The sequence below is a fragment of the Salmo salar genome, chromosome 22 (genome assembly GCF_965601325.2).
Source record: "Salmo salar chromosome 22, fSalSal1, whole genome shotgun sequence".
NCBI lineage: Eukaryota > Metazoa > Chordata > Actinopteri > Salmoniformes > Salmonidae > Salmo > Salmo salar.
This window is the reverse complement of record NC_138312.1, coordinates 6842377-6861007: the sequence shown is the minus strand read 5'-3', so window position 1 is coordinate 6861007 and position 18631 is coordinate 6842377. Positions and strand designations below refer to the sequence as shown.

Genomic DNA, 18631 nt, shown 5'->3' with positions numbered 1-18631 from the left:
GCTTTAAAGTATTTTTACTTATGTACTTTACACCACTGTGTTTTGTATGGTATGTATTCATATGTGGATGTCCACCGCCCATTTCGTATGATATTTTAGTAATTATAATTCGTATTATATGTTTCAAATTTGCAAAACGTTCAAAATATGTTACGAATTTGCAAACAAAGGATATGTTATGAATTTTAGCTAGGTGGCTAACATCAGCTAGCTCTCTAATGTTATGCATTTGTAGATTTTTCTTTTGTGTTTCGTTATTTTCATAATTCTTTGGTCAAGTTTGTTTGTCTTCATGCGTCGTTGTCGATTGTAGGCCTAAGTAGGTCCTTTGATGTAGCCTATGCCTTTTCTTTCAATGCAGGGTAGGATTTATCTGGCGTAGTTTGCATTCGCGGTCAGCTGTTTTATACACCGGTTACTTTCACGTTGATGTTGGCATTTTAAGTCGGCCTTGTTGTGACTTGATATCGTGTATTATGCCTCGATTTCACGTTCACTGTATTCGCCGTTCCACAAGGAAGTGTTTCAATTCATGATGAGGTTGAGTAGTGGTTGACATTGCAGCCTATTTTCTGTTGTTGTTGTTGTTGTTTTTGTTGTTGCTGTTCTCCAAATAGCATTTTAGAGTTTTTCAATTGTGTAGAAATGCAATAAATGAGCTTCAACCTCCTAAAGAAAATCATACTTTGCCATATCCTAGGTTTAGCTGAACTGATACCACTGGTGTCACAGCTCTTCCTGGACTGTGTCAAGTCAGTCATGTCAGCCAGGGTACCTGTGTGGAGCCATACTAGTGCCAACAGAAATTAGATTTAAATTCAATCATTTTGAATTTGTATTCAGAAAGTGAATTTGAATTCAATAGTTCTGAATTTGTGTTTCACAAATTGCCTATGCCTGACACTTACTCTATCACTATGAATTGAAAGCCCATCATGGGCTTGTCAATATTTAGTAACAGAGAGTGTAGTCATATATCCAATCAACCAACTTCAAGATGATCCAATTTTGTAGTATTGAACTGCAAGCTTACAACTGCCTCATGCCACCAGCTGTTGTTAATTTTATTATATGTATATCTGCACAAACATACTTTTATCAGGCTGTATTTTTTTAATCAACTCAGCTATGACTTTTTTATTGAATTACATTTAGCATTGTTTTTTTAACCTGTGGATATATTTGTAATAAAAATGTACATTTTGCTTTACCCTTTGATTAATTATTTCACAAACTGCATCACTGGATAGGACCACACATTAATTATCAGCTTCAGGGATAAACCAATCAAAATGCTCACAGTAGACCTATGAGGTTTTGGTAAAATACCTCAGTTCCCTCTTACGGTATATGGTAACCTCACCACCTCAATTCTCTGCTCAAGGGGACTAAATGTACAGAATGTGCATGATGATTCAGAGATAGTGGAGATGTTTTACCCTGAAACATGTGGTTTTGGCTGTGCCATGCAGACAAGACAGTGCTCAGTAACTGTTTTAACTCACAGATAGCTTAGTCATCAGTCCTTAGTCACTCCTCTAGTGTAACTAGAAAGACAGCAGGGACATTTTCATTTTTCATTTTTACCTTACGCAGGTGTGCAACAAGCTCTTTGGGAGCGGCTCTTTGAGAGTTGCTCCCCTGAACAAATCAAATCAAAGTTTATTTGTCACGTGCACCGAATACAACAGGTGTAGAACTTACAGTGAAATGCTTACTTACAGGCACTAACCAATAGTGGAAAAAAGGTATTACGTGAACAATAGGTAGGTAAAGAAATAAAAAGACAGGCTATATACAGTAGCGAGGCTATAAAAGTAGTGAGGCTACATACAGACACCGGTTAGTCAGGCTGATTGAGGTAGTATGTACACGTAGATATGGTTAAAGTGACTATGCATATATGATGAACAGAGAGTAGCAGTAGCGTAAAAGAGGGGTTGGCAGGTGGTGGGTGGGACACAATGCAGATAGCCCGGTTAGCCAATGTGCACTGGTTGGTCGGCCCAACTAAGGTAGTATGTACATGAATGTATAGTTAAAGTGACTATGCATATATGATAAACAGAGAGCAGCAGCAGCGTAAAAAGAGGGGTTGGGGTGGGGGGGGCGGGTTGGGGGGGGGCACACAGTGCAAATAGTCCGAGTAGCCATTTGATTACCTGTTCATGGCTTTGGGGTAAAAACTGTTGAGAAGCCTTTTTGTCCTAGACTTGGCACTCCGGTACCGCTTGCCATGCGGTAGCAGAGAGAAAAGTCTGTGACTGGGGTGGCTGGGGTGGCTTTGACAATTTTTAGGGCCTTCCTCTGACACCGCCTGGTGAAGAGGTCCTGGATGGCAGGCAGCTTAGCCCCAGTGATGACACCAAGAAACTTGAAGCTCTCAACCTGCTCCGCTACAGCCCCGTCGATGAGAATTGGGGCGTGCTCGGTCCTCCTTTTCCTGTAGTCCACAATCATCTCCTTATTCTTTGTTACGTTGAGGGATAGTTTGTTATTCTGGCACCACCTGGCCAGGTCTCTGACCTCCCCCCTATAGGCTGTCTCGTCGTTGTCGGTGATCAGGCCTACCACTGTTGTGTCATCTGCAAACTTAATTATGATTTTGGAGTTGTGCCTGGCCATGCAGTCGTGGGTGAACAGGGAGTAAAGGAGGGGACTGAGCACGCACCCCTGGGAAGCTCCAGTGTTGAGGATCAGCGTGGCAGATGTGTTGCTACCTACCCTCAACACCTGGGGGCGGCCTGTCAGGAAGTCCAGGATCCAGTTGCAGAGGGAGGTGTTTACTCCCAGGGTCCTTAGCTTAGTTATGAGCTTTGAGGGTACTATGATGTTGAACACTGAGCTGTAGTCAATGAATAGCATTCTCACATAAGTGTTCCTTTTATCCAGGTGGGAAAGGGCAGTGTGGAGTGCAATAGAGATTGCATCATCTGTGGATCTGTTTGGGCGGTATGCAAATTGAAGTGGGTCTAGGGTTTCTGGGATAATGGTGTTGATGTGAGCCATTACCAACCTTTCAAAGCACTTCATGGCTACGGACGTGAGTGCTACGGGTCTGTAGTCATTTAGGCAGGTTGCCTTTGTATTCTTGGGCACAGGGACTATGGTGGTCTGCTTGAAACATGTTGGTATTACAGACTCAATCAGGAACATGTTGAAAATGTCAGTGAAGACACCTGCCAGTTGGTCAGCACATGCCCGGAGCACACGTCCTGGTAATCCATTTGGCCCCACAGCCTTGTGTATGTTGACCTGTTTAAAGGTCTTACTCACACAGTCGTCCGGAACAGCTGATGCTCTCATGCATGCCTCAGTGTTGCTTGCCTCAAAGCGAGCATAGAAATGATTTAGCTCGTCTGGTAGGCTCGTGTCACTGGGCAGCTCGCGGCTGTGCTTCCCTTTGTATTCTGTAATAGTTTGCAAATGTAATTCAACCACTGAAAACCTTACCACTTTCTGGCCAACAGATTTCCTCATGGATTTTTAATTCAATGGGGTTTTCAGTACATTTATCTAAAGTTATCCCTGTAAGTACAGTGTATCTATCTTTCATTAGAATTTTATCAACAGACTCACTGTAATATGGAGAGAGAATGGGAATAGAATAATAAGGATCAATAAAAGAATGCCATCAAAACATAGGCCTATAATATAATTCATATCTCTGTTTCAGCACCAATTGGTAGATTTAAAAATGATCTGATCCTGTAGATTATTTAGGGTTAGGAATGTATTCAGTAATCTACCAATTCATAAAAAACAGGTTAGGATAGCCTTTACGCACAAAATATATTGGTAAATAAAAAATTCTGTGGTTTGATTAATCCTGAAAGTTGCCATTCAGTTGTTCAATCCATTAAATATTAGAAAGGGAGAAAACAATAAAAGTTGACCAATAGTCCTATTAATCTACCCTAATCCTCACTGATCATGTAACTGATATGACAATGGTCCAGTCGTCGTAAACCATGCGCCAGGCTCCAGGTTCAAACTGCCAGGCTTGGTCTGTATTCCATGATGATTCCATGAAGTGGGCTACATGTCCCAAATTATTGAACAACTTGTTATAAGTTAAATACTATCCACTGCTGCTAGCGACCCTCAGGATCAACCACACGGACGTGACAGAGTAAAGAAAGGGAAACTAACGGTGTCATGGAATGATGCCAAATATAGGCCTACAAATTGAAGGGAACAAACACTTAAGTGACAGTAAAAAATGTGTGTGGGTATTACTGATGGTGGCTACCAATAGTGGCTAATATGTAACATGACACAAATTGTAATTTATAATTTTTTTAAACTGAGATAAGTCTGGCCTGAAATTTAAACATTGTACAGCACAAAAAGTTTTGGCCAAAATTTGGCCCGACTATCATCATGCACAGATTTGGCTTATCATCTAATTTGGCTTGCTTCTCCAAGATTCATGCCTTCAAGTTATAAGGCCATACAACTTAAATTCTGCATTACGGCGCAGTATTTCATACACTTCACTGTGGGAAAGTGGCACACAATGATGAGTAAGAAAGTTACAGATGCACAAATATCATACCTCCCCCCCTCAAAACGCTAACCACCCTGTTATTGTAACAGTGAGAGGTTAGCATGTCTTGAGGATATAATATTTGTGAGTCTGTAACTTTCTCACTCATCATTATTCATGATTAAGTCAGGACTATCAGTAACCATGATAGCGTCCACATTAATGTAGAAGTGTTTAGAAACATATTCTATTTTTATTTACAATAAAAGTGACTCCAAAATGACACAATACGTTATTTACCATTCATTTCTATTGGGCAAAACAAACAGCATCCAACAAGTTTGTAGAGTCAGAAGGTTTATGTAATCATGGCATGCTAGGAATATTACTGGTCACCATAGCAACACCCACACGTAGCACGCGCTCCAGCAGGTATATTTCACTGGTCATCCCCAAAGCCAACACCTACTTTGGTCGCCTTTCCTTACAGTTCTCTGCTGCCAATGACTGGAACGAATTGCAATAATCACTGAAGTTGGAGACTTATATCTCCCTCACTAACTTTAAGCGTCAGCTGTCAGAGCAGCATACCGATCCCTGCAGCTGTACACAGCCCATCTGTAAATAGCCCATCCATCCAACCAACTACCCACCTCATCCCCATATTTGTTTTTGTTTTTCTGCTCTTTTGCACACCAGTATTTCTACTTGCACATCCTCATCTGCACATATATCACTCCAATGTAAATTGATCAATTGTAATTACTTCGCCACTATTGGCCTATTTATTGCCTTACCTCCTTACTTCATTTTCACACATTGTACACAGATTTTTCTATTGTGTTATTGACTGTATGTTTGTTTATCCCATGTGTAACTCTGTGTTGTTTGTGTTGCACTGCTTTGCTTTATCTTGGCCAGGTCGCAGTTGTAAATGAAAACTTGCTCTCAACTGGCCTACCTGGTTAAATAAAGGTGAAATAAAAAGATAATAAAATAATGGGACCAAATACTAAACTTTTGTCTACTTTTATTGGTCCCCTACAATGGCAGGACTATGTACAAAAAGTGCTGTAATTTCAAAACAGTTCACCCGATATGGGTACCCTAAAATTAAAGCTGACAGTCTGCACTTTAACCTCATAGTTATTGTATCAGTTAAAATCCAAAGTTCTGTAGTACTTAGATTAAAAAAAAAAAAAATGGGTCACTGTACCATTACTGTTGGAGTTCACTGTATAATATATGAACTCTCATTTTAGGAATAAAACACAATCTTCTAGAAATTGGTTTAAAAAAATATATGTAAATATTATACAACACTAACTTTGGGTTGAGTGTAGAAGTCAGATATTAGAGGCAGGCAGGCAAGTCAATAATCTAGGTAAAGTTATAAAGTAATCTATCGGCCTAAATAACCTACATAATCTATATGTTGCCAAACTCCAAAATGGTTGTGGTCCTCAATGCAATCAAAAAATAGGGTCACACTTCATTTGGATAGTCTGGATTGTCCACCTGTTGATGCTCTACAGATGGTCATACTACCAACAAACTATCTATCAACTGCTTACTAAGGTTGCGGTTAGGGTTAGGTTTAGAATAAGGGTTAGGGTAAGGGTTAAGGTTAGGGTTAAGTTTAGGGTTAGAATAAGGGTTAAGGGCTAGGCATGGGGTTAGTAGATAGTTGAAATGTTACTGTCTGTAGATAGTATGTGGAGCATCTTCAGATGGACTATCCAAAAAATAGAATCAGCACTGAAACGGAATGGGGAGTTTTCTTCCCATTTTCAAAAGTTATAACGACCCTACTTGAGTCAAATCTTCTCTGATGTCACAAAACTATTTCCCCCTTCCCCTCTCTCTCTCCCATGAGACTTGCAATAATAATAAAAATGAATAAATATTACATATAAAACATCAATTTAACGCACACTATTTTCCTCTACTTTTCTTCTTTTCCTTCTTGTTCGTTTTTGTCTTCTCCTGCCAAACCAGTCAATATAAAAGTATCAAACCTGCAGAGGGAGTTTGTTTGTGGAAAGTCCACATTTTTTTAACATATGCATTTCTAGTTCCTCTTTTGTCCTGTTTATTAAAAACAGTGTTTCCACCAATCACAGGGGAGCTGTTTCTCTAGCTGTCTCTACAGAGGCGTACATACCTCCACACTTCCTGTATCTCTCATGCTGACACAACCCATTGCTCCTCAACAGACCTAGGTCAGTACAAATACTATTTAAAATCATTTTAAATGCTTTAGCATTTGCATTAGCCTGCCTGGAGTGCCAGGTGGGCAGGGTTTGCTCTTTTTGAACTATCCTATTGGTCCATTAAACCATGAAATCTCAATCAAGCACAGATAAAGTATTTTTAATTATTTCAAATAGTATTTGAACGCAGGCCTGGTGTTCGACAACAGACAACCCAAAACCATGACTGACTGATTAATACGCTGAAGAAGTATCAAATAGCACTCAAGTCATTTACTCCACGTTCTTTATTGAAGGAACTACTACAATAAAGTTATGTTTTATGTTGTTTAACTGTCTACTTCACAACAGTTCTTACTTTAAGTTTGCTTTACCACAGGTTCATCTGGTAGGGACACTCCAAAGTGAAAGTTGATGGCAGAATATTACACTTATGTACAAACTTTCACAAAATAAATCTGTATGTTTTAATGAAAATTTAAACATACAAATCAAATACTATATATAACAACAGGGGGATTCAAAGGTCTACACAGACTATTCAGTAAAGGTAAGTACATAACATAAGTATTTCAGTTCTTTTGCTTTGCCATTATAACAAAACCAAAGTCCTTTGAAGTTTGAAGTCTGGATACATTCTCCAGCCACGACACAAGTTCGACACAAGTCTAGTACAACAAGGATAGAATTAGAAAACTTTGCATTAACTTTGTTGTAGACTGTTTATAGATAGTGGCACATAGAGTCAACAGCCTTGCTGCTGTTGCTTGTGTTTGGAAGAGTCAGCTGGTGCTCCTACTACACCACTAACGGAGCTGTGGAGACATATCATCCATACTGGCTTTTCCTCCTGTTCCCATCTCTACCCATGCTTTTCTCCTTGCCGTGGGGTGAGGTGAACTAGGCTGGTGTTGTTACTACAGGGGCTAAGGAGACATCATGAGGAGATGCTGGTGTGGTTTCACAGTGTACTGGTTCTGTTGGTTTTATTGGTTTTGGTCTTGGTGTTTGGTTCAGGCTGAGTTTGGGTGGGTTCAATGCAAGGTGTTACAGGGTACCATAGGGATTGGGTCCCAAGATGGTTCAGGTCACTGAGTTGGGTTTAGACTGGTTGGACTTAGGGCTGGTTGGGCCCAGGGCTCAGACTGGTTGGGATGGGGGCTGGATGGGCTAGGAGACTGGGTTGGCTCTCGACTGGGTCCTTGGGGCTGGGTGGGTTCGGTGTTCTGGGCTGACTGGGTGTCAGAGGGATGCTGAGTTGTTGGGTTCGAAGATGCGGTCGAACTCATTGAGTATGAGCTCCACGGCCTGGTTCTGATACACCATGTTGATGGCCATGTTAGCGTTGTCCCGTTCCGGACGCATCAGGGTGGGACCAAACACTATGCCGATGTTCTGGGTCGACATCCGGTTGGATTTAGCGTGCTCCATCACTCTGGGGGAGGAAGAGAGAGAGAGAGGATGGGGAGAGAGAGAAAGATATTTATATACACAAAAATATAAAACGCAAATGCAACAATTTCAAAGATTTTACAGTTCATATAAGTAAATCAGCCAATTTAAATAAATAAATTAGGCCCTAATCTATGTATTTCACATGACTGGGCAGGTATGCAGCCATGGGTGGGCCTGGGAGGGCATAATAGACCCACCAAATGGGGAGCCAGGCCAGTGCTTTATTACAGACTGAAGCACTCCTCAGCAAATGGCATTCTCTCAACCAGCATCATGAGGTAGTCACCTGGAATGCTTTTCAATTAACAGGTGTGCCTTGTTAAAAGTTAATTTGGGGAATTTCTTTCCTTCTTAATGCGTTTGAGCCAATCAGTTGTGTTGTGACAAGGTAGGGGTGGTATACAGAAGATAGCCCTATTTGGCAAAAGACCAAGTCCATATTATGGAAAGAACAGCTCAAATAAGCAAAGAAAAATGACAGTCCATCATTACTTTACGACATAACGGTCAGTCAATAAGGAAAATTTCAAGAACTCTGAAAGTTTCTTCAAGTGCAATCGCAAAAACCATCAAGCTCATGATGAAACTGGCTCTCATGAGGACCGCCACAGGAAAGGAAGACCCAGAGTTACCTCTGCTGCAGAGGATAAGTTCATTAGAGTTAACTGCACCTCAGATTGCAGCCCAAATAAATGCTTCACAGAGTTCAAGTAACAGACACATCTCAACATCAACTGTTCAGAGGATATTGTGTGAATCAGGCCTTCATGGTCGAATTGCTGCAAAGAAACCACTACTAAAGAACACCATTAATAAGATGAGACTTGCTTGGGCCAAGAAACACGAGCAATGGACACTAGACCGATAGAAATCTGTCCTTTGGTCTGATGAGTCCAAATTTGATATTTTTGGTTTCAGCCGTTGTGTCTTTGTGAGATGCAGAGTAGGTGAGCGGATGATCTCCGCATGTGTGGTTCCCACCGTGAAGCATGGAGGAGGAGGTGTGATGGTGTGGGGGTGCTTTGCTGGTGACACCGTCTGTGATTTATTTAGAATTCAAGGCACACTTAACAAGCATGACTACCACAGCATTCTGCAGCGATATGCCATCCCATCTGATTTGCGCTTAAGTGGGACTATAATTTGTTTTTCAAAAGAACAATGACCCAAAACACACCTCCAGGCTGTGTCAGGGCTATTTGACCAAGAAGGAGAGTGATGGAATGCTGCATCAGATGACCTGACCTCCACAATCACCCAACCTCTACGATGTAGAAAAAAGTTAAAAATAAATAAAAACCCTTGAATGAGTAGGTATGTCCAATCTTTTGACTGGTACTGTATATATAATGTACCAGTCAAACGTTTGGACAGACATACTCATTCCAGGCTTTTTATTCATTTTTTACTATTTTCTACATTGTAGAATAATAGTGACGACATCAAAACTATGAAATAACACATATAGAATCATGTAGTAACCAAAAAAGTGTTAAATAAATCAAATTATATTTTTTATTTTAGATTCTTCAAAGTAGCCACCCTTTTCGTTGATGACAGCTTTGCATACTCTTGGCATTCTCTCAACCAGCTTCATGAGGTAGTCACCTGGAATGCTTTTCCAACAGTCTTGAAGGAGTTCACATATATGCTGAGCACTTGCAGGCTGCTTTTCCTTCACTCTGCAGTCCAACTCATCCCAAACTATTCTACAATGTAGAACATAGTAAAAATAAAGAAAAATCCTTGAATGAGTAGGTGTGTCTAATCTTTTGACTGGTACTTGGGTATGATGCTACAAGCTTGGCACACCTGTATTTGTGGAGTTTCTCCCATTATTTTCTGCAGATCTCAAGCTCAGTCAGATTCGCAAACATTTTCTAAAAACATGTTTTCACTTTGTCATTATGGGGTATTGTGTGTAGATTGATGAGGGATTTTTAAAAACCATTTTAGAATAACATAACAAAATGTGGAAAATGTAAAGGGGTCTGAATACTTTCCGAACGCACTGTATATGGATTTTTGACACAAAAATCAACCGCCACTGGTAGTTCTTGTTGTGGTCTTGTCCCATCTTGATTGCTGTCCAGTAATATGCAGGAAAGAAAGACCAAGGAAAGTTGCAGCTGGCTAAAAACAGAGCAGCACGCCTTGCCCTTCACTGCACATGCAGAACTAACATTAACAACATGCATGCAAGTCTTTGCTGGTTGAGGGTTGATGACACATTAACTGCTTCTCTTCCAGTTTTTATGAGAAATATTACTGTGCCAAAAATTCCAGATTGTCTGCATAATCAAATAATATTCAGCTCACACCCATACCCCATACAAGACATGCCACCAGGGGTCTCTTCACAGTCCAGGTCCAAAATGACTTCACGGCAATACAAAGTTTTATACAGAGCCATGATCGCATGGAAGTCCCTTCCATCTCTAATTACCAAAGCAAAATAAGTTAAAAAAAAAAAAAAAAAGATTGAAAAACAATTGATGGAATGGCAGGGACAGACTCACAAATATCATACCCAACCAAAAATGCTAACCTGCCCTGTTATTGGAATCGTGTAACTTTCTCACTCATAATTTTTCACAATTCATTCAGGATTATCCATGATCATTGTAGTATCCACATTAATGTAGAAGTGTTAAGAAACATATTCTATTCTTATTTACAATAAAAGTGACTCCAAAATGACACAATGCATTATTTACCATTCATTTCTATTGGGCAAAAATGTATCTGAAACACAACCAAAACAAAGAGAAAATGCATCCAACAAATGTTTTGAGTCACAAGATTGATGTAGTCATTGTGTGCTATGAATATGGGACCAAATACTTAACTTTTGACTACTTTAACACACAAGTGTGTGTGTGTGTGTGTGTGTGTGTGTGTGTGTGCGTGGACATGTTTAACCATACCAGAAGTACCCACAAGAATAGTAAACAAACAAAAATTTGACCAACTAGGGACATTTTGCCAGTCCACAGTCCCAACAAGGATGAAGGCTATTTCTAGGGCGATTAGGGTTAGAATTAGTGTAAGGGGTTAAAGGTTAGGGTTGGTTTGGAGTTAGTGTAACGTTTAGGCTTAATGTTAGGTTTTGGGGTTAGGGTGTGTGTGTGTGTGTGTGTGTGTGTGTGTGTGTGTGTGTGTGTGTGTGTGTGTGTGTGTGTGTGTGTGTGTGTGTGTGTGTGTGTGTGTGCGTGTGTGGAGGAGACACCGACTCAGGAATGGGTTAAAGCCACAGCATGAGGCATTCTTCTAAAAATGCCATTCCCACCAAGCCACAGAGGCAGCCAGCAATTGCTCAAAACTTCCACATTAAAAAAGGATAGGAAAAAAGAGACAGAACGAGGGAAGAAAAAATAAAGGGAGAATGGAGGAGAGAGGTTCCAGTGGTGGCGGCAGTGGTGTTGCTGTTCCTTCCAGCAGACAAGCCACAGAGATCCCAGAGGAGGCGGGAAGGGATGAGAGGGGGAGGAGAGGTGACGAAGGGGGGGGGGGGAGACGAGAGGATGGGGGGAGGAGGAGATGAGAAAATGAGATCCAGAGAGAGAGGGAGAGCAAAAGAGAGAGAGAGAGGAATGACAGTGAAACAGAGACACGGTGACTGACTTACAGATCCATGGGAGCTACATGTTGGCACAAACATCAGGCTCACTAACACAACATAAACAGTCACTCTCAAGTTCTGTGGAAGTACCATAAAGTAACAGAAGAGTATCTATTTTACTTGTGTGACTGATTCCTTGATCCATCAGAGTTTAAACATCTCACTCCATGACCCACAGTATATGACCCACAGCACTCTCGAGTCCACACTGTTCATTCACAGAACACATATCGAAAGGCAACCGCTGAGAACAAGGCTGAGGACACTACGCCATCTAGTTGTCAGTCTTCTACACCGCAGTTAAGCAGATAAGGGACAAGGCCAGATTGAGGAGTGGTCTCATACCGTTTGAGATGGCTGAACATGAACTTCATGGTGTCGTGGTTGGGAGGAGGCATGCTCAGAACCAGCCACTTCAGACGGTCCACTTTGTCCAAGTAGTCTGACATCTCTGGACACACAGACATCCGGACAAATATATTAGACTCTGGATGGCTTACTGTCTCATTTGACACATTCATTTGTTGGTTTGTTCATTCATTCTTTAGTCAATCCATCAAACAATCCATCAATCCATTCAACTATGTCTGTGAAGAAGGATTTATTCATGAATTCAGGCGCTACTCACTGATGGTCTCTACGATGTCTGTGAAGAAGCCATAAGGGACCAGGGGTTCAGGAAGCTCCCTGAAGAAAAGCTTTAGGGCACCTGTTATGACATGGATATCCTCCCATTCACTCTGGTCCAGGTTCAGCTTCTCTATTAGTGGGAGGAGAGAATAATAGAGGAAGGGGTGAAGGGAGGAAGTGAAAGAGAGCATTGGAGGGGATTGGAGAGAGGAAGGAGTGGAATGTAGCGTGGGATGGGAGGGAAACAGAGATAATGCATGAATTTCACTGTTAAAACTGTGCTTTTGGTAGACAGGGTGGCTGGCAGGCTTGTAGCTGTAGCAGAGATACATTGTCTGTGAAACAAGGCAATAGTTAGAATGCAGAGAGACAGAGCTTGTGGGAACGCTACCCCAATACAACCAACCATCCAATCCTGAACAACGTTTCTCAAGCCATCCTCAGTTACACAAGATATTGGGTTTACAAATGTAACTACAAGAGTTTCCAATGTGAAATTAATGTTTAGACCCTAATACTGTAAACTACTGTCTAGACTCTAGAGGAGTATTGAGAAACATTGGTCATGATTCAAGGCAGTGCAATAATGGCTAGCTGGAGAAAAATGCAAGCTACAGTAGTCTATTTTAGCCACTTGATGGCACCAATAGACTGTGTAAAGAACACAGTACCTGATGCACCTTTAACTGATATTTTACTCAGCATGTCTGTGCAAAGGCAACACAATATACAAACTTCTAGCAGCTGGAAAGCTTAGAGGCAGAGAAACATGTGTTTTTACATAAATGCAGACATTGCAAACATATGCATAGATTTGGCTCAAAGCTATGTGCTGCCAGTTTGTCTGAGTTCTACCTTGTACCAACTCCGCAGGGAACATATAACGTCCATCAGTGGTCACTGCTCGCTCTGTAATCAACAAACAGTTATTTAAGCAACCTAGAGTAAGTTGCTATGATCCCAGCCCATTTCCCTCCCTCCCTCCCTCCCTCCCTCCCTCCCTCCCTCCCTCCCTCCCTCCCTCCCTCCCTCCCTCCCTTCTTTCTTTCTTTCTTTCTTTCTTTCTTTCTTTCTTTCTTTCTTTCTTTCTTTCTTTCTTTCTTTCTTTCTTTCTTTCTTTCTTTCTTTCTTTCTTTCTTTCCTTCCCTCCCTCCCTCCCTCTCCCCTCCTTCAGCCTGCCCCTCTCTCTCTCACCATGGTTAACTAGGTAGCGTAGTTTCTGTATTACGGCCAGGTTACCACTCACTCTGTAGATACCGTCCGTCTCCAGACCTGAAACACACAACAGAACATGTAATACTGGCAACAACACCCATACTACATTTAACCCTGGCAACAAAACCCATACTACATTTAACACCGGCAACAACACCCATACTACATTTAACCCTGGCAACAACAACCATACTACATTTAACACCGGCAACAACACCCATACTACATTTAACACCGGCAACAACACCCATACTACATTTAACACCGGCAACAACACCCATACTACATTTAACCCTGGCAACAACACCCATACTACATTTAACACCGGCAACAACACCCATACTACATTTAACCCTGGCAACAACACCCATACTACATTTAACACCGGCAACAACACCCATACTACATTTAACCCTGGCAACAACACCCGGGTACTACATGTTACACTAGCAACAAATAATAATAATGATAATATTAATACTAATTAGGTGGTTCATATTTCAATCGGAAATGTGTTTTTTTTGCATATTCCAACTCCCCCTTAGACACCTTCGGAGAGTGGGGTCACAGCCAGGGTCTGACATTATCAATGATGACTCTTGAGCAATTAGGGTTAAGTGCCTTGCTTGCACAAGGGCACATCAACAGATTTTTCCCCTTGTTGGCTTGGGAACTTGAACTAGCAACTGTTTTACTGGCCCAACGCTCTAACCTCTAGGTTACCCTGGCATCAATGATTTACATAAACCTAGCAAATCCTATAGGGCTGTGTTGTACGTCTCCTCTCCGCGGCCTCAGTGCAGAGCCTGACGAAGCGAGGCACCGTGTTGCTCTCTCTCTCACACAGCATTTCCCTCCCTCCTCCCTCGACCTCCATCCATCCCTCCCTCCTCCGTGCTATACCTCTCCTCTCCACGGTCTCAGTGCAGAGCCTGACGAAGCGAGGCACCGTGTTCTTCTCTCTCTCACACAGCATCTCCAGACAACAGCCAAACACCTGGTCTGTAAATAACAACAACACGGGCATTTAGAACACTGAAGATCATCTTCTCTGCAGTGACTTACATTCAATACAGAAATCGGAGGTCATGAGATACACAGAGGAACCCACATCAGGTGATCTCACCAGTCAGGCCAAAATTCCATCGTACCAAAACAGGCTGAAATTTCAGGCAGTCTTTTCAAACAGTTCTTACACTAAAAGGGTATTATCACAATTTTCACAAATTCACAGTATTATTCCAACCTCATAGTGTGGAAATATATATATATCCTACTACACCGGCTCTGACGCTCGTCTGATGTGGCAGGGCTTGAAAAGTATTACGGACTACAAAGGGAAACTTAGCCGCAAGCTGCCCAGTGACGCAAGCCTACCAGACAAGCTAAATGCCTTTTATGCTCGCTTCGCATGAGAGCACCAGCTGTTCCGGACGTCTGTGTGATCACTCTCCGTAGCTGATGTGAGCAAGACCTTTAAACAGGTCAACATTCACAAAGCCGCGAGGCCAGATTGATTACCAGGACGTGTACTCAAAGCATCCGTGCACCAACTGGCAAGTGTCTTCATTGACATTTTCAACCTCTCCCTGACCGAGTCTGTAAAACCTACATGTTTCAAACAGACCACCATAGTCCTGTGCCTTCGAAAGCGAAGGTAACCTGCCTAAATGATTACCGCCAGTAGCCATGAAGTGCTTTGAAAAGCTGGTCATGGCTCATATCAACACCAACATTCCGGAAACCCTAGACCCACTCCATTTCGAACACCGCCCAAACAGATCCACAGATGATGCAATCGCAATCGCACTCCACACTGTCCTTTTCCACCTGGACAAAAGGAACACCTATGTGAGAATGTTGTTCATTGACTACAGCTCAGCATTCAACACCATAGTACCCACAAAGCTCATCACTAAGCTAAGGACCCTGGGACTAAACACCTCCCTCTGCAACTGAATCCTGGATTTCCTGACGGGCCGCCCCCAGGTGGTAAGGCTAGGCAACAACACATCTGCCATGCTGATCCTCAACACTGGGGCCCCTCAGGGGTGCGTGTTTAGTCCCCTCCAGTACTCTCTGTTCACCCATGACTTCGTGGTCAAGCACGACTCCAACACCATCATTAAGTTTGCTGACGACACAACAGTGGTAGGCCTGATCACCGACAATGATGAGACAGCCTATATGGAGGAGGTCAGAGACCTGGCAGTGTGGTGCCAGGGCAACAACCTCTCTCTTCTCTCTCAATGTGAGCAAGACAAAGTAGCTGATTGTGGACTATAGGAAAAGGAGGGCTGAACAGGCCCTCATTAACATCGACGGGGCTGAAGTGGAGCGGGTCGAGCATTTCAAGTTCTTTGGCGTCCACATCACCAACAAACTATCATGGTCCAAACACACCAAGACAGTTGTGAAGAGGGCACGACAACACCTTTTACCCCTCAGGAGACTGAAAATATTTGGCATGGGTCCCCAGATCCTCAAAAAGTTTTACAGCTGCACCATCGAGAGCATCCTGACCGGTTGCATGGCAACTGGTATGGCAACTGCTCAGCATCTGCCCATAAGGCGCTACCGAGTGTAGTGCGTATGGCCCAGTACATCACAGGGACCATGGTTCCTGACATCCAGGACCTATATACAAGGTGGTGTCAGAGGAAAGGCCAAAAATTGTCAAAGACTACAGTCATCCAAGTCATAGACTTATCTCTGCTACCGCACGGCAAGCGGTACCGGAGCACCAGTCTCGGACCAAAAGACTCCTTAACAGCTTCTACCCCCAAGCCATAAGACTGCTGAACAATTAATCAAATGGCCACCCAGACTATTTACATTAACCCCCCTCCCCTTTGTTTTTACACTTCAGCAACTCGCTGTTTATTATCTATGCATAGTCACTTTACAAATGACCTCGACTAACCTGTACCCCAAAAATCGCAAATTTGGACTCATCAGACCAAAGGGCAAATTTCCACTGGTATAATGTACATTTCTTGTGTTTCTTGGCCCAAGCAAGTCTCTTCTTATTAATGGTGTCCTTTAGTAGTGGTTTCTTTGCAGCAATTCGACTATGAAGGCCTGATTCACGCAGTGTCCTCTGAACAGTTGATGTTGAGATGTGTCTGTTACTTGAACTCTGTGAAGCATTTATTTGGGCTGCAATCTGAGGTGCAGTTAATAAACTTATCCTCTGCAGCAGAGGTAACTTTGAGTCTTCCTTTCCTGTGGTGGTCCTCATGAGAGCCAGTTTGATCATAACACTTGATAGTTTTTGCGATTGCACTTGAAGAAACTTTAAAAGTTCTTGAAATGTTCCGTATTGACTGACCTTTATGTCTTGAAGTAATGATAGACTGTCATTTCTTTTTGCTTATTTGAGCTGTTCATGCCATAATATGGACTTGGTCTTTTACCAATTAGGGCTATCTTCTGTATACCACCCATACCTTGTCACAACACAACTGATTGGCGCTAATGCATTAACCTGTTAGGGCTAGGGGGCAGCATTTGCACGTCTGGATAAAAAAAATGTACCCGATTTAATCTGGTTACTAATCCTACCCAGTAACTAGAATATGCATATACTTATTATATATGGATAGAAAACACTCTAAAGTTTCTAAAACTGTTTGAATGGTGTCTGTGAGTATAACAGAACTCATTTGGCAGGCAAAACCCTGAGACATTTTCTGACAGGAAGTGGATACCTGATGTGTTGTATTGACTTTAAACCTATCCCATTGAAAAACACAGGGGCTTAGGAATATTTTGGCACTTCCTATTGCTTCCACTAGATGTCACCAGCCTTTACAAAGTGTTTTGAGTCTTCTGGAGGGAGATCTGACCGAACAAGAGCCATGGAACGATGATGTCCCATTAGACACCTGGCGCGCGAGTTCATGTTGGGTACCCTCGTTCCAATACGTTATAAAAGAGTATGCATTCGTCCACCTTGAATATTATTCATGTTCTGGTTAAAAAAGGCCCTAATGATTTATGCTATACAACGTTTGACATGTTTGAACGAACGGAAATATATTTTTTCCCCTCGTTCATGACGAGAAGTCCGGCTGGCTTACATCATGTGCTAACGAGACGGAGATTTTTGGACATAAATGATGAGCTTTTTTGAACAAAACTACATTCGTTATGGACCTGTGATACCTGGAAGTGACATCTGATGAAGAGAATCAAAGGTAATGGATTATTTACATAGTATTTTCGATTTTAGATCTCCCCAACATGACGTCTAGTCTGTATCGCAACGCGTATTTTTCTGGGCGCAGTGCTCAGATTATTGCAAAGTGTGATTTCCCAGTAAGGTTATTTTTAAATCTGGCAAGTTGATTGAGTTCAAGAGATGTAAATCTATAATTCTTTAAATGACAATATAATATTTTACCAATGTTTTCTAATTTTAATTATTTAATTTGTGACGCTGACTTGACTGCCGGTTATTGGAGGGAAACGATTTCCTCAACATCAATGCCATAGTAAAACGCTGTTTTTGGATATAAATATGAACTTGATAGAACTAAAAATGCATGCATTGTCTAACATAATGTCCTAGGAGTGTCATCTGATGGAGATTGTAAAAGGTTAGTGCATCATTTTAGCTGGTTTTATGGTTTTGGTGACCCTGTCTTTGACTTGACAAAACATTACACACAACTCTTGTAAATGTACTGTCCTAACATACTCTAAATTTATGCTTTCGCCGTAAAACCTTTTTGAAATCGTAAAACGTGGTTAGATTAAGGAGATGTTTATCTTTCAAATGGTGTAAAATAGTTTTATTTTTGAAAAATTTGAATTTTGACATTTATTTGGATTCAAATTTGCCGCTCTTGAAATGCACCTGCTGTTGATGGAGTGCACCACGGGTGGCACGCTAGCGTCCCACCTAGCCCCAAGAGGTTAAGGAATTCCACAAATTAAGTTTTAACAAGGCACACCTGTTAATTGAAATACATTCCACTACCTCATGAAGCTGGTTGAGAGAAT

At 41.8% G+C, this 18631-nt stretch overlaps 1 protein-coding gene across 1 annotated transcript in view; it reads right to left on the bottom strand.

The window, feature by feature from the left end:
* Positions 1–6971: 6971 nt before the first annotated feature.
* The window catches only part of LOC106582667 (rho GTPase-activating protein 15), a 63502-nt gene continuing 51842 nt past the window's right edge, over positions 6972–18631 (bottom strand). Inside the window, exons 18-23 of the mRNA XM_014165943.3 lie at positions 14528–14626; positions 13604–13681; positions 13265–13318; positions 12408–12539; positions 12125–12230; positions 6972–8137 (exon numbers count right to left, since the gene is read on the bottom strand). Of these exons, the coding sequence (XP_014021418.2) occupies positions 7945–8137; positions 12125–12230; positions 12408–12539; positions 13265–13318; positions 13604–13681; positions 14528–14626 (662 nt within the window). The 3' untranslated portion in view covers positions 6972–7944. The remainder of the gene's footprint in view (positions 8138–12124; positions 12231–12407; positions 12540–13264; positions 13319–13603; positions 13682–14527; positions 14627–18631) is intronic.